The 14,175-nt window shown below is 44.0% G+C and overlaps 1 protein-coding gene across 7 annotated transcripts in view; it reads right to left on the bottom strand.

Annotated features, from left to right (window-relative positions):
• Window positions 1–2,911: 2,911 nt before the first annotated feature.
• The window catches only part of sntg1 (syntrophin, gamma 1), a 649,505-nt gene continuing 638,241 nt past the window's right edge, over window positions 2,912–14,175 (bottom strand). For 5 of the 7 annotated variants that reach the window (XM_038809324.1, XM_038809322.1, XM_038809321.1 and 2 more), the window contains 2 exons: window positions 11,615–11,725; window positions 2,912–8,612 (listed from right to left, as the gene is read on the bottom strand). In XM_038809324.1, coding sequence (XP_038665252.1) covers window positions 8,481–8,612; window positions 11,615–11,725 — 243 coding nt within the window. In that variant the 3' untranslated portion in view covers window positions 2,912–8,480. Of the gene's footprint in view, window positions 8,613–11,614; window positions 11,726–14,175 lie in introns of those variants that run through there. The other 2 variants (XR_005462061.1, XR_005462062.1) reach the window with 2 other exon arrangements.

Here is a 14,175-nt window from a genome sequence, read left to right as displayed (position 1 = left end):
TTATTGTATGGAGATTGACTTTAATCGGTGATTATTGGTTTCTCGCCACTGCAGGATTCAGTTCGCGCCCACGGAAACGGGCCGGTTAGATAGCAAACCGATCGGAGCCTGCACGTTTCCCGATTTTGGCCTCTCCCGCGCTCTAATGGTCACCCTCTCACACAAGTGTAACGCGGCTGTTAAATCGTGTCCTATATCTAATTTATCTTCAGGGAAGTCTGAATTTGTTTGCCTTTTCGAGGGAATATACCTTGACTGTGCCAAACAGTCCCTTCTTTGAAGTAACCCCATTGATTATTTACTGTTTTTCCCATTAACACCAATGACAGATCCAGTTTTAACCCATTGAAGTTGTCATTCCTTCAGTTAATTTTTCTTACTCTGAATTGTTTTTTGTCCTTTTCCATAGTCAGCCCAAACAATGATTTTTAAAAATATAAACATTTTAGAGTACCCAATTCATTTTTTCCAATTAAGGGCCAATTTAGTGTGGCCAATCCACCTATCCTACATCAAGGACCTAACCCTAATGTGTGGGTGAAACCTACGCAAACACGGGGGGGGGGAATGTGCAAACCCCACATGGACAGTGACCCAGAGCTGGGATCAAACCTGGGACCTTGGCGCGATGAGGCAGCAGTGCTATCCACTGTGCCACTGTGCTGCGGGGCGGGGCGTCCCGACGGGACGGAGTGGCGTGAACCACTCCGGCGTCGGGCCTCCCCAAAGGTGCGGACTTCTCCGCACCTTTAGGGGCTAGGCCCGCGCCAGAATGGCTCCCGCTCCGCCGGCCGGCGCGGACGGCCTTTGCCGCCCCGCCAGCCGGGGCCGAAAGGCCTTCGCCGGCCTGCGGAACTCCACGCACGCGCCAGTGCGTCAGCGGCTGCTGACGTCATACCGGCGCATAAGCAGGGGAGGGGGTCTCTTCCCCTGAGGAAGAAAAAGATTGCCCCCACGGCACAGGCCCGCCCGCCAATCAGTGGGCCCCGATCACAGGCCAGGCCACCGTGGGGGCACCCCCCGGGGCCAGATCGCCCCACGCCCCCCCCCAGGACCCCGGCACCCGCCCGTGCCGCAATCCCGCCGGCACAGACGTGCTTTGATTCACGCCAGCGGGAAAGGCCTGTCAGTGGCGGGACTTCGGTCCATCGCGGGCCGGAGAATCGCTGCGGGGGGCCCGCTGACCGGCGCGCCGCGATTCCCGCCCCCGCCGATTCCCAGGTGGCGGAGAATTTGGGCCACGGCGGGGGCGGGATTGACGCCGGCCCTAGGCGATTCTCCGACCCACCGGGGGGGTCGGAGAATTCCGCCCAATGTTCTTTAGCCACAGACAAATCAATTTGGTCCTTGCCCCTCTGAAACATCCTCGATCTCCAGGACTGCAATGCTCTCCTTAGTCAACACTGTCATTGCTCTCCATTTTCTTCCTTTCCTATATTTCCTGAACACCATGGGCTGGATTCTCAGGTCGCCGACAGCGAAATCGCATTCGGCGAATGGCCGGAGAATCCAAATTCCGGACCAAATTGAGGGCGGCGCCACTTTCTCGATGCTCCGCCCCCTCCAAAGAGGCGTACTCCATCGAGGAGTACGCCACGCCACATATCGACAGCCTTAGGACATTGCCTGAGGCCTTCTCCCTGAGGCTCCGCCCCCAACCAGCCGAGATCCCGACGGCATGGGTCGCGTATGGTATCACCCCTCGGTAACTCGGTGCCACAGTCAAGGGAGGGCTGGTCCTCGGGAAGGGGAGGACGTTATTCGGGACTTGGGGCACTGTGGTCAGGCAGTCTGGGGCACGTGAGCCGGGCGAAGGTGGAGGGGACTATTTCGTGGGCCAGGTCAGCAAGCAGCCGCTGCCATGTGCATACATGGCCATAGACATGACAATTCTCCTGGGCATATCGGCAGCTAGAGGCGGGAGCTCTACACTGTCGACCTGCTATCCCCCAGCAAAACGGGGAAGCAGTGGCCATTTTGCACCAGTTTTTCTGGCGGAAAATGCCACCATTCCCATGCCGGCGTGGGGCATAGCCCCAGAATCAGAGATTCTGCACAGATGCACACTATTGCACAGTGTGTGGGTTCAGAGGTAGTGAGAGGGGTAATCACGATTGCAGTGTGTGGGTTCAGAGGAGGTGAACAGGGTGATCATGACTGCACAGTGTGTTGGATCGGAGGAAGTGAGTGGGGTGGTCACTATTGCACAGTGCGTAGAGTCAGAGGTGAGTGGGGCGACTCTCCAAAATGTTCACTTTCATCCCTTGTATCTCTTGGATGTCACGTTCCACGCTTCCTTGGGACAGAGAGATTGATAGCACAAGCTGAAAAGTTAGGGAGACTTCACCCAAAAGCTTTTTCTGAGTTTCTGTATTATTGATACTGCAGATGAAATGATCACGGAGCATATCAGAAAAAACTGTTCTATACTCACAAAACGTGGCTATCGTTTGTAGCTGAGATACAACTCGGTGACGGATTCATTGGTGGACCTTTCTGCCATATTGAACTGATATCTTCAAACGATTATCAACGGTGTTAGGTTATAATGTTGCATCACAAGTGTCACAAGATTGTCGAATGATTGTGTGTCCAGCGTCGCCGGGTATGAGAGACTCCAGATCACCCCGAATGTATGTGGTCCACAGGCCGTCAATACTATGGGCTGCCAGCAGTCATTCTCCATGATATTTCTGGCCCAGAAGAAATATGCACTCATTCAGTGTATTGGCTCCAGTCTTCAACAGCGGTGTCAAATGCATCTAACCACCCAAACAGAGGCATGTCGTATCATGGAAATCCAAACCAGCAAATCAGGGAGTTGGCTCAGCTGAGTAGGTTGGAGCATCGACAGCAAACCAGTTTATTCCTCGTCGCCAGTTTAATAAGGACACAGGGAGTCCACACCGAGTTAAATAAGAAACAAAGTTTTATTTACACAAACAATATGTACACTACCCCATAGATCCTGACCGGGTTCCTATTCTAGTTGGGCCTTACTGGCTGACCTTTTATACATTGGCTAATTGAGTTATTCCACCCCTAGCGAGGGAGCATGGAAAGATAAGCATTCCCATCCCCTATGTCCTTTGCGGAATATTACAGTGACCACCCACCCCTGCCTGGGAGGCTACAGCTGCCTTAGTGAGTGCCAGCTCACTCTCCTCTGTGTTGTTCGTCTGTGTATGTGCGTAAATAGAGATTTGCGTGAGTTAGGAGGGGGAGGCGGGGTTGGAAAAGAAGTAGTAGATAGTCAGTTATATTTTCTGTCCGTTTAATTATAATACTGTACACAATAAAAGGTTACTTGCGTTTTAAATTTACAAACCTGGTGACTAGTATTGAGCTCAACCAAGGATGTTGGGCATTTTATATAAAAATCTAATTCCACCTGTGTTAAGACTCTGAGCCAAGTGGGGCTGGAATCGACCGCGCACTAGCCCAGGGTGTCGTGTCACCCACATATAGGTGAAAATATTTAGCAGTGCACATATATGTAGTGGGCTGAACAAAACAACCATTCGCTTTCAGTCTATTTAAGCTTGTAGTTTACAGCAAATCTAAAAATCATGAATGAATTCACCCAGTTAGGAAAAGTTGTCATTTCTTAGAATTAAAGAGGAATTGTAATGACTGCCATTAAGGTCAAAGAGTACCGTATGCCCTTCAATGCCAAATAGTGAGGAAATGACCTCTTAATGCACAAAGGTAAGAACATTATTCAGAACATTCATCCCAAGGAGGAGAAAGTAGTCTGAAACTCCTACCTATCCTGTTCCTTCATGCCTTCCATTGATGATGTGAAAATAAACTACCAAGGGCCCTAGCTCCAACTGTTGCAGAGAAAGTGAACCATGGAAATACGCTGCTCCCTCAACCATGCTGGTGAGAAAATGGCCCTCAGTTCCCTGAAGAGGATTCCCGACACTTCCTATTCCCACTTTCCCTTCCTACTCTCACCTTCTCCCACAGTTGGCTTCTCAGGGTCTCTGTTAAGGCCACCGCACTATAGGAAGGATGTGATTGCACGAGATAGGGTACAGAGGAGAGTCAACAGAATGTTGCCTGGGATAGAACATTTTAGCTGGGAAGAGAGGCTGTATAAACTCGGATTGTTTTTGATGGAGCAGAGAATGCTAAGAGGGGACCTGATTGAGGTGTATACGATTATGAGGGGCATGGATAAGGTGGAAATGAACCAGCTGTTCCCCTTGGTTGAAGAGTCAATAACAAAGGGGCATAATTTTAAAGTGAAAGGCATGAGGTTTAGAGGGGATTTGAGGAAAATATTTTTCATCCAAAGGGTGATGGGAACCTGGAATTCCCTGCCTGGGTGAGTAAATGAGGCAGGAAACCTTACAATCTTTAAAAAGTACTTGGATGAGTTCTTGAAATATAACATTGAAGGCTATGGGCCATGAGCTGGGAAGTGGGATTAGTATAGATTAGAATTTGTTTTATTTGTCAGCGCAGGTTTGATGGGCTAAATAAAGAGACTCTTCTGTGCAGTATGATTCCTTGATTCTAAGATTACCATTATAACCTCCCTCCCTGTGAACTAAAATATCATTGAAGGTCTCCCTGTTGTACATGCTTATCTCCACCTCTCCCCACTCCTTCCTCTGCTCACCTGCCTCTTCCCGCATCCTCCACTTTCCATTATTTTCCCTTTTTTCCCCCTACTTTCCTTTCTCCATCTTCAATATCATTTTTGCCTGTCCCATCTGTCACCTCCTCTTTGCATCTCTTTTTTTTGCCTCCTCTTCCTATTTCCTGGTTTTCCCCTCACTCCCCACTTTCCGACTCCCGCCAATTCCAGAGCTCCTCCCCTCTTGTCTCCCCTTCTCACCTATCCCAGGCTCACTGTCTCTCCCTCTCTTTTTCTCCCTCCCATCTACTTTAGTCCAATTGTCATTTTCTCTTCATTCTTAACCCAACAAGTGCCCTTGGTCGAGTCCATGTGTGCAATAAGGAGATTAGTTAATTTTCTGAAGGGACTACTTGTGTTTCTATGCAATTCAGACTCATAGCTCTTTTTTAAAATTATAAAGCATGTATCGAAGCAAGCTTGGGGGCCTCGATAACATAGTTTAGTATTAAATCAATTTTGAGTGCTTATAGTGCACTCTAGAAATATACAAGTGTACATGTTCTATATACTTCACAGGATCAGTTTACAATTGTCCACATCTCCTCAATCTGGCTTGGTACAGACATCCTGAGCCTAGCATCAAAACCCGGCATATGGCAATATTGAAAAATATGAGATTGAAATATCTGGCAAAACATTATAATCCTCTTCCATTGTAAATTAATTTAGACTCATTTTTCTGAAAACAACTTAAAAGGTTCCTTTCTCTTCTGATAAAAAAAATCAGTACATCACCAAAGTCAGTTTATGTTCTGAAAGCCATTATGGTTAATGATTCATTCAGCTTATTGATTGAAGAGTTCATGTGTCCATTAACTATGATGAACTTTACATTATAACTGTTATGTGAGGTTTGTTCAATGCAATCTGAGCACTGTGAATTCAATAACAGAACAAAAATAACTGTTGGTAAAGGAGTATTTCCTGGTAAGTAGAAAAGCATGAATACATGAAGGAAAATGGGAATTGAAGTCACACAAATATTTGCAGAAAGAATAAACAAGGTCATTTTAGACTAACATCCTTGTAAATTATTAAAATGCTGGACCAGAAACCCAATAGCCGACATGATAGCTTAATCCCTTTTGGATATAAAATGTCAAGTGCAATGATCTCATACATCCGTTGTGGTTCATAATATTAGGCCACTGCGGCGAAGGCATAATAGGAAAAGTATATTCAGCATGCACTGGCCAGGAAAATGGTGAAAATATTGCTGAGATTTGACAAAAAAACAACAGCAAATGCTTTCATAAGTGGATTTTATGATAGCTCAGTAATAAGATGAAGGTGGAAAAAGACATGATGGGAGGCTTAGTTTAATCCATTCTCAAATCTGGAAACACTTGACTTGTTCTGTGGCAAATTAAAAACTGAAATGAAAAAATGAGCGACTACAGCTGCCAACTGAAATAAGCAACGTGAGCCGAACACAACAGTGCAGGTTTATGAATAGCAGCCAGTAAACTTAAGAAATGTTTTCTTAAAATTGTTTCTCTTGCACCTGTGTCACCAACCTGCATTGATGTAATAAAGGTTGTAGAGCTATCATTAGAGATGGGTAGAATGGTCCAGATCTTCCAGACTGCTGATTGTCAGAGACCCGGGGCGGGATTCTCCATCCTGCCAGACCCATGTTCTGGCATGGCGCGCCTCAACAGGCAGCGAGATCCTCCGTCGCATCAGCAGGCCAATGGAGTTTCCCATTCTGGCAACCCCCACACCGTCGGGAAATCCGCGAGCGTGAGTGAACTGCCAGCGATGCGGAGGGTCCCACCGACAGAGAATCCTGCCCCAAATGTACCTCAGAAGATCCACTAATGGAGCTTCTGTGAAGCCCCAATGCACTGGATCTGTGGGAATTATGTGGGATGTTTGAAATCAGATGGGAAATTCCCCTGCTCCTTGTGGACTTCCAAAAAGATCTCACACTTTGAGTTAGAATCAGAGATTTTGGACAATTCTGAATTACTTACCTGGATAGTTACCCAGAAAATGTTTGATAGGACAATGGGTAATAAAACAACGGATTCTCCAATTAGTCACACTGACACCTTGACTCCGCCTCGACTACCCCAACCACTTGACTATCCCCTTCCTTCCAGCTCTGACTCCCCCTGACCCAATCTGACTAACCCCCACACAACTGCATCCCCCCACCACACAAATCAAAGAATTGTTTTGAGGTTAAAATAATTTGTTTGTATTTCCACCTTATTCAGTCCAGAGTGTGCATTGGCATAGTGATTCAGGGTGGAGCATTCATTCGAAGGTTCTTTCATTTAATTTATTTGTGTGTACTGTGTGTTTGCGGACAGACGCAGGCTGGTGAATTTGTGAACAGACAAATTCTGTTTTAGCGGAATTATAGGCGGTTATAGCTTTACTGTGGGGTAGACTACATATCACTGGATTGAGCGAATCACAAGAGACATTAGTCAGTTAGGCCTGCACTTCAAGCAGTGAAAATGCTAACTTCATTCTTCACCGTGATGATGGTGGGTAGGGTTCAATTTCAGTTTGGATTTTATGAGGGAAATGTAGCTGGAAGATTTGCTCTAGCTTGCAGCTAGTGGAAGCAATCTACAGTGCCATCGCAGAACCTTGTGGTAGAAATAAAGCAGCTTAAATAGTTCCTCAAAAGAGCTTTATGAATTCAATGGGAGCAGACTGGGGGGAAAAATAAACAACTGGTATTTCCAAACCCAGGACAAGGAATTGAAGAGTCCATAGACACAAAGTATTTAAAGAAAATTTGAGGATTGCTTAGTCAAAAGCAAATTGAAGGATTCCCTTGCAATTGGTACCTCAAGGAACAGCGAGGAGAATTAAAGTAAAATCTGGAGGGCTGTGCATACATTTCGTGTCTGAACTTAACAAAAGTGTATTTGTTTATGCAAATTTTGCATGAAATAATTACAATCAATTTCTTGGAGGACTTTATAGACATACTGGTTGTTTAGTTATTATTGATTATTGTCATGAATTTTATAAACTACCTCATATATTGTTAAATTTCTACCAGGTGTTTTTATCAGAATGATCGTACTTCAAAATGTACAGATAAATATGGAATTTACATATAGCATTCTTATGGAATTAAAATTAATGCCATACTAATGATACAGCTAATGATGGTCATAATGGATAAATGTTCGCTCAACCTTAGCAGCTTGTGTAAATGGTTCACAGAAGACTAAATTATTATTGTGATTTTTATCTATCACAATGATTTAATTTGTATTATTTTGCTCATCAGTTCATATTTTGTAGTTCAGAGGCTTAACATGGAAACAGTATACACTTAGGGCTTATTGTAAAAATAAGGGCAATTCCACTACAAAAATTATTTCACATAAAAATTATCTGCTTTGCCCATTTGAATCCTTAATTTTTCTAATCATCATATTCCTTATTGTAATACCTTGGATAAAGCACATGTCCATACCACTTCAATGTCATGTAAATTCATAAAAACTTCCATCTTTGGAAAGCAGAAGTACATTGAATTGCTTCACAGAGGTGCTTTCACGGAGATACCTCCAATAAGAAATCCTATGTACATTAAATTCATCTGTGACATCCTTAATTCAGGAAGTATCTCATGATGGTATTCAGTTGCAGTCCATGAGGAAACTTCAACACAGTATGAAGACAAAGGTACCATCTCTGTAAACTCTTCAGATTTCAGTTCAACTCACTCAGTGACAGTCTGCAAGATATGGCGCAGGGGAGGCATGAAAGCTGACAACATTTCTCCTGAACTGGACGCCTGGTACTGGAATCCCTCATGGCTGTGACATTTTCAAAATGGATAGAAAGGAGTCTGTCAGTTACTGTACTTGGCCTTCCCAACAATAGGCTGACATCCAACATAGAGAGGATCCATGCAAGCAACTTTCGTAGCAAAGAAGGAATGTATACAGTGCAGTACTGCAAAAAGGTTGGAAAATTCCAGCTCCTGCAATCAAAAAACAGAAGGAAAAAATATGTACATATTCAATTATAGCATTGTGGTTTCTGACTGAAGAATTAAATAAAAGGATAATTTGAACCCTGCCTGTCAGCAGGTGGGCAGGTCATTAAAATTACTCACATGACTCAGTTGCAAACACCTCTCACAATCCCACATATTACAATTTTAACCTGCTTTAGCTGAACAGGTGAGAAGGACTCATGTAAACAAACCAATGGCTTCCTTCATTAAACATACACATTGGGATCGGGTGACATTTCAGGGGCAGCACAGTGATGCAGTGGTTAGCATTGCTGCCTCACAGTGCAAGAGACTGGGTTCGATTCCGACCTTGGGTTACTCGGTGTGGAGTTTGCACTTTCTCCCCATGTCTGCGTGGGTTTCCCCCGGGTGCTCCAGTTTCCTCCCACAGTCCAAGGACGTGCCGGTTAAGGGGGTTGGTAATACTGAATTGTCCCTTAGTTTGGGTGCGGGGATAGGAAGGGGAGTGGGCATAGGTAGAGTACCCATTTGGAGGGTGGTGCAGACTTGATGGGCCAAATTTCCTCCTTTTGCATTGTCGGGATTCTATGGAGATTGCTATCACAACCATCTGCTAAGTAAGATAGTGGTTACAGCTTTCTTACCAAGCTAGTCTTATATATAAAGAGAGTGGCACAGGGAGGTAATTTTAAAATGTTTCCTGGTAGGAATAGTTGAAACAGTTTAAGCAAAATGTAAGCGTATTTGCCATTTCCTTGTTCCAGTTCAACAATCACAATAAGATGACGATCACAATAAAATGCATGTTTAAAAATAAATAAATTTAGAGTACCCATTATTGTGTTATGCTGCTTCGGATAACACAGGCTGCTACTTGATGCAGTCTTAACAAAAGGATGCAACAGACTCTGAAATGTGTTCAACGTGTTTATTGAAATATTAACAGTTCTCAAATGAGTTCGACTCTCTGCTAATCTAACTGTAGTAACTCAGTCTAACTGTATCAGCTTGCTCTAAGTCACGTGCTGGGGTGTGATGACGCTGATCAACCCTGTCTAATTCTCTAGATGTCTGTCTGTGGAAAGAGGCAGGGTGTGAGTGCCTCATCCTTTTTATAGTTTTTATGTCATGCCCCCTTGTGGTGATGCCACCTTTGAGTGTCCTGACTGCCCATTGGTTGTGTCCTATTCTGAGCGTTCATTGGTTGTATGTTTGCATATCATGACATCTCCCCCCCCCCTTTTTTTTTTAAGATGTATATACACATGTGAATGTGTCTGTCTAATGTGACTGACTGAGGAATACAGAACAGGCATGGTCAGGATCAAGATACTGGATGATGGGTGGTCTGCTCCGGCTGTCGTTGTTTGACAGGCCGCGTCCAGATCCTATGTCATACGTATGCCCGATGGCTCCATTGTGCGAAAGAATCGAAGGGCACTGCGAAAAGTTGCTTGCCCACAACCACTTTCCCCTCCATTTCCACATATCGAATTGCCACCTCCTGACACCTTGAACCACGAGGCCACCAGTCGTGCCTCCCACTCGCTGTTCTCCCAAGACACCGTTCTCTCCTCCACCCCGTCTCCAGCGGTCGACAAGGATCAGACGCAAGCCTCAGAAACTGGACTTATGAGCATTTGTTTTGTTTGTTCTGTTCTGTTTTCCTCAGTCAATCACATTCGACAGACACATTCACATGCATATACATCCACAAAAATAAAACAAGGGGGAGATGTCATGATATGCAAACATGCAACCAATGAACACTCAGAGCTGGTATCACCACAAGGGGGCATGACATAAACACTGTAAAAGGGATGAGGCACTCACGCCCTGTCTCTTTCCACAGACAGACATCCATAGAGTTAGACAGGGTTGATCAGCAGCATCACACCCCAGTGCGCGGCTTAGAGCACGCTGGTACAGTTAGACTGAGTTACTACAGTTAGATTAGCAGAGAGTCAAACTCATTTGAGAACTGTGTTAATAGTTCAATAAATACGTTGAACTCATTTCAGCTTCTGGAGCATCCTTTAATTAAGACTGCATCAAGTAGCAGCCGGTGTTATCCGAAGCTGCATAACATAACAGTGGCCTCTGCTCACGGAGTACTCCTCCTTCGGCCAGAAGGGAAGCCTCGTCCTCGTCCACGCCCCCCCCACCTCCCCTCACCGCCTCCCACATCTCCTGACACCCGCTGGCAGGGTTTACCTGTGCAGTGGAGGACTGTGTCAACGTCAGTAAAATCCCGATGTCATTGTAAAATGGCTGCTGATTGGTCAGTTAGATAAATAATTGGCTGCCCATCTTGAGGTTGTGAGCAGCCGAGCTACCATCATTCCCACTTCTGGGAAAATGTTGGGATTCCCTCCTGACACTTTCCGCCACAATTTTGCACCCTCTTTCTGGAAGGGGGAGATAACATTCAGCTCCTGGGGTGAACATCGATTTCAGGTCGATGTTAATGGAATTGAACATGCACACTTTTATTTTATTGGTCAAAGTCCCCCAACAAAGCTGTTCTCTTAATACTCATAGGGCAAAATCAACTTCTGTAGTTATTTAAAAATATATATATTTTCTCCATAGAAACATGACACTACTGAACACAATTTCCTCAATTTATGTCACATGTCAGCGGTCTGATTTCCAGAAGCCAACCTGAATAGACTTTAGATTATAACTGTGCACATGGGGATCCATGTGACATGCTTTCTGGGAACCTCAATTGCCCATTCTCCCATTGAAAACACAGGCATTGTAATCACTTCTCTGGAGGATGCCTAAGTATCTAATTGAATAACACATGTACTTTTCAGGTGAATGTTCTCTTGGGAAAGTTCACTCGTTCACCTCATCCTTTTCAATCTGTTGAGTGAAGTGGATGGGTTAGCCTGTCTCACTTTCATTTTTGATGAAAGCATTTATAAATGCACCACATTTTTTTTAACCTCCATTAACACAGATTTGTCTGGTCTGACACCAGTTTCACACCACATTACCTTCGCTTCAATTTGTTTTGTGTCGATGTTCTGGAATAGAAACTTAATCTTACTTTTCCCATCATCTGAAGACCCTTTGAGCTGTGAAAATTTGTATCTCCAGAGAACAACCTGCAAAAACATGGGATGAGAAAGTCAACAGCAAAGAGGTTGTTGGGTGAAACAATGCCAACATTTTATTTCATAGCATATTTCAATTTTATGACTATTATTTACTGAGCACAAGGGCTAATGAAATGAAAATGAAATGAAAATTGCTTATTGTCACGAGTCGGCTTCAATGAAGTTACTGTGAAAAGCCCCTAGTCGCCTGTTCGGGGAGGCTGGTCCGGGAATTGAACCGTGCTGCTGGCCTGCCTTGGTCTGCTTTAAAAGCCAGCGATTTAGCCCAGTGCACTAAACCAGCCCCTAATCGTCAATAAAACATGCAATATGTCACAATTAGTTTAGTTTAACTAGTAGGCCAAGTCATGAAAAATTACTGTGATATTAACTTCCTCACTCTTCATTCCCTCATTTTTTACTCAATCTCTAAGTAAACAGTTGAGTTCCAGGTTTACTGGTCTCTATTCAACATGGGAAAATTACATCTGTTGTGCTACCCAAGCTCCATCCTCTTGCACTGTGAACGAGGTTCTTGATGAAGATGTTACAAATTTGACAGACAACTGCAGCACATAGTGTTCCACTTTGAATCCCTCCAAAAGGATATCCAGTGTATTCCACCTCCACAATGCAGTGTTAAAAAACAATCGCATATCAACATGCATGGTCAGAGTTTGAAGCATAATCCCAGTCTAACATTTGGGGAGCAACTTTAGATAGATTGCTGTCCTCGTGGAACATTTGAAGAAAACAGCAACAAAGGTCAAAACCAGAAACAACCTACTAACCAAACTTGTTTGATTTACATGGAGCACTGCTGCCACAGGACTGTAGACCTCATCACTTACCCTGTCATATTCTGAAGCAGGTACTGTGTACCTGTCTGACATAGGCCATCACACAAACACACATCTTGTTAAAATTCAGTTAAAAACAAGGTATAACTTGAACTCTCTGCTCAATACCCGTCCCATGACTTCCTGTCCTCACAAACATCAATCCCAAACAAGTCCATCATGAACTGACAAAAGCCCACAAGCTGGCTGAAACTATCCATGTTGCAGCTCACTTACCACTCCAAAATGACCTGTTAAACCCATTTACTGCCTGCCTTGCATCTTGGTGCCCCATATGCAGTGGCCTCCCTGAGCAAGATATACCAGCAGACATCCTTTAGATCAAGGAATGGGAAACATGGGAAGTCACTAACAGGTTCCTTGTGACAAACCCCATCTGTTTAATGATAGGCTTTGAACTACCATGAGGAGATTGGTCCTTGCTAGATAGGTTTGGGAAAGGCCAGGGTCCCTGTGCAGCCAACGCCCACTTCTGATGCTTCAGTGAAAGCCACTTATGCACTTGTGGAAAGGCACAACCAATGCTGCACATTATTAAGGAACGTCCCCTCCACATTATTAAGGAACGTCCCCTCCACAGACCAAGTGGTGGACTAATCGCCTGAAACTCAGCAAATGAGATTGCTATCACAGGGCTTTGTGGATTTGCTAAATAAGGTTAATAAGTGGAAAATCCAATATTTCATTAATTGAGTTCTGTCTCTATCTCTACATTGAAAATGCATCCATTTATTATATTTCATTGTTTGAGCTTTCTCTGTTTTACATAAAGCCACAATCTTGGACAATCACCTATAATTTAATGTAAGCAATTGACAACAAAGAGTGCAAAAGGAAAATGCTTTAAGATATCTTGGAGCTTGATTTCATCAGAATGCTTCCACATTTACCTTCGAACTCCCCCATAATATTATGAATTTATTTTAGCAATAAAGCTATTCCTAGCAAAAAATAAATACACACAAATACTTTTATTTGCATTGTACTGATCAGCTTTTTATTGCATATTTCACAAGTGATGATAAATGCATTTAGTGACTTAGAATGATCCATCCATAATTACTAGAAATAACAACTTGGCTCGATTATCACCTTTAACACAGCAAAAAGTCCTGAGGTGCATCTTGGGAACATTGCAACATTTGACATTGAGCTACATTGAAAAGATCTTAGGGCAGATGATCGAAAGCTTGATCAAAAACTTGAATTTTAAGGAGTGCCTCAAAGGAGCTAAGAGAGATAGACAGGTGGAGAGAAATGGGGAGGGAATTCCACAGCTTAGAACCTGGGCAGGTGAAGATTCGGTCACCAATGATGGAGTCATTAAATTGGGAATTTATAAGAGGCTATAACGGGGAAGAGGTATCCTGAAGGGTTGTAGGGCTGAAGGAAAAGACAGAGAAAAGGAGGGCCACGGCTATGGAAGAACTTTGTCATATTTGAGTGATAGACGACCACCAGCATTTTTGATAAGTTAGGAATGAAATGCCCATAGTAATTCACCGTTCTGAGGAAACATTTTATCTCCGATGTATTCTTTAGGGCTAGTGCCTTGTAAATATCTCTTACTTTGTTATCCACTGTATGTAATCCTTGCGC

The sequence above is a fragment of the Scyliorhinus canicula genome, chromosome 10, assembly GCF_902713615.1.
Source record: "Scyliorhinus canicula chromosome 10, sScyCan1.1, whole genome shotgun sequence".
NCBI lineage: Eukaryota > Metazoa > Chordata > Chondrichthyes > Carcharhiniformes > Scyliorhinidae > Scyliorhinus > Scyliorhinus canicula.
Note: the sequence above shows the minus strand (reverse complement) of the source record. Positions and strands in the feature narration are given on the sequence as shown.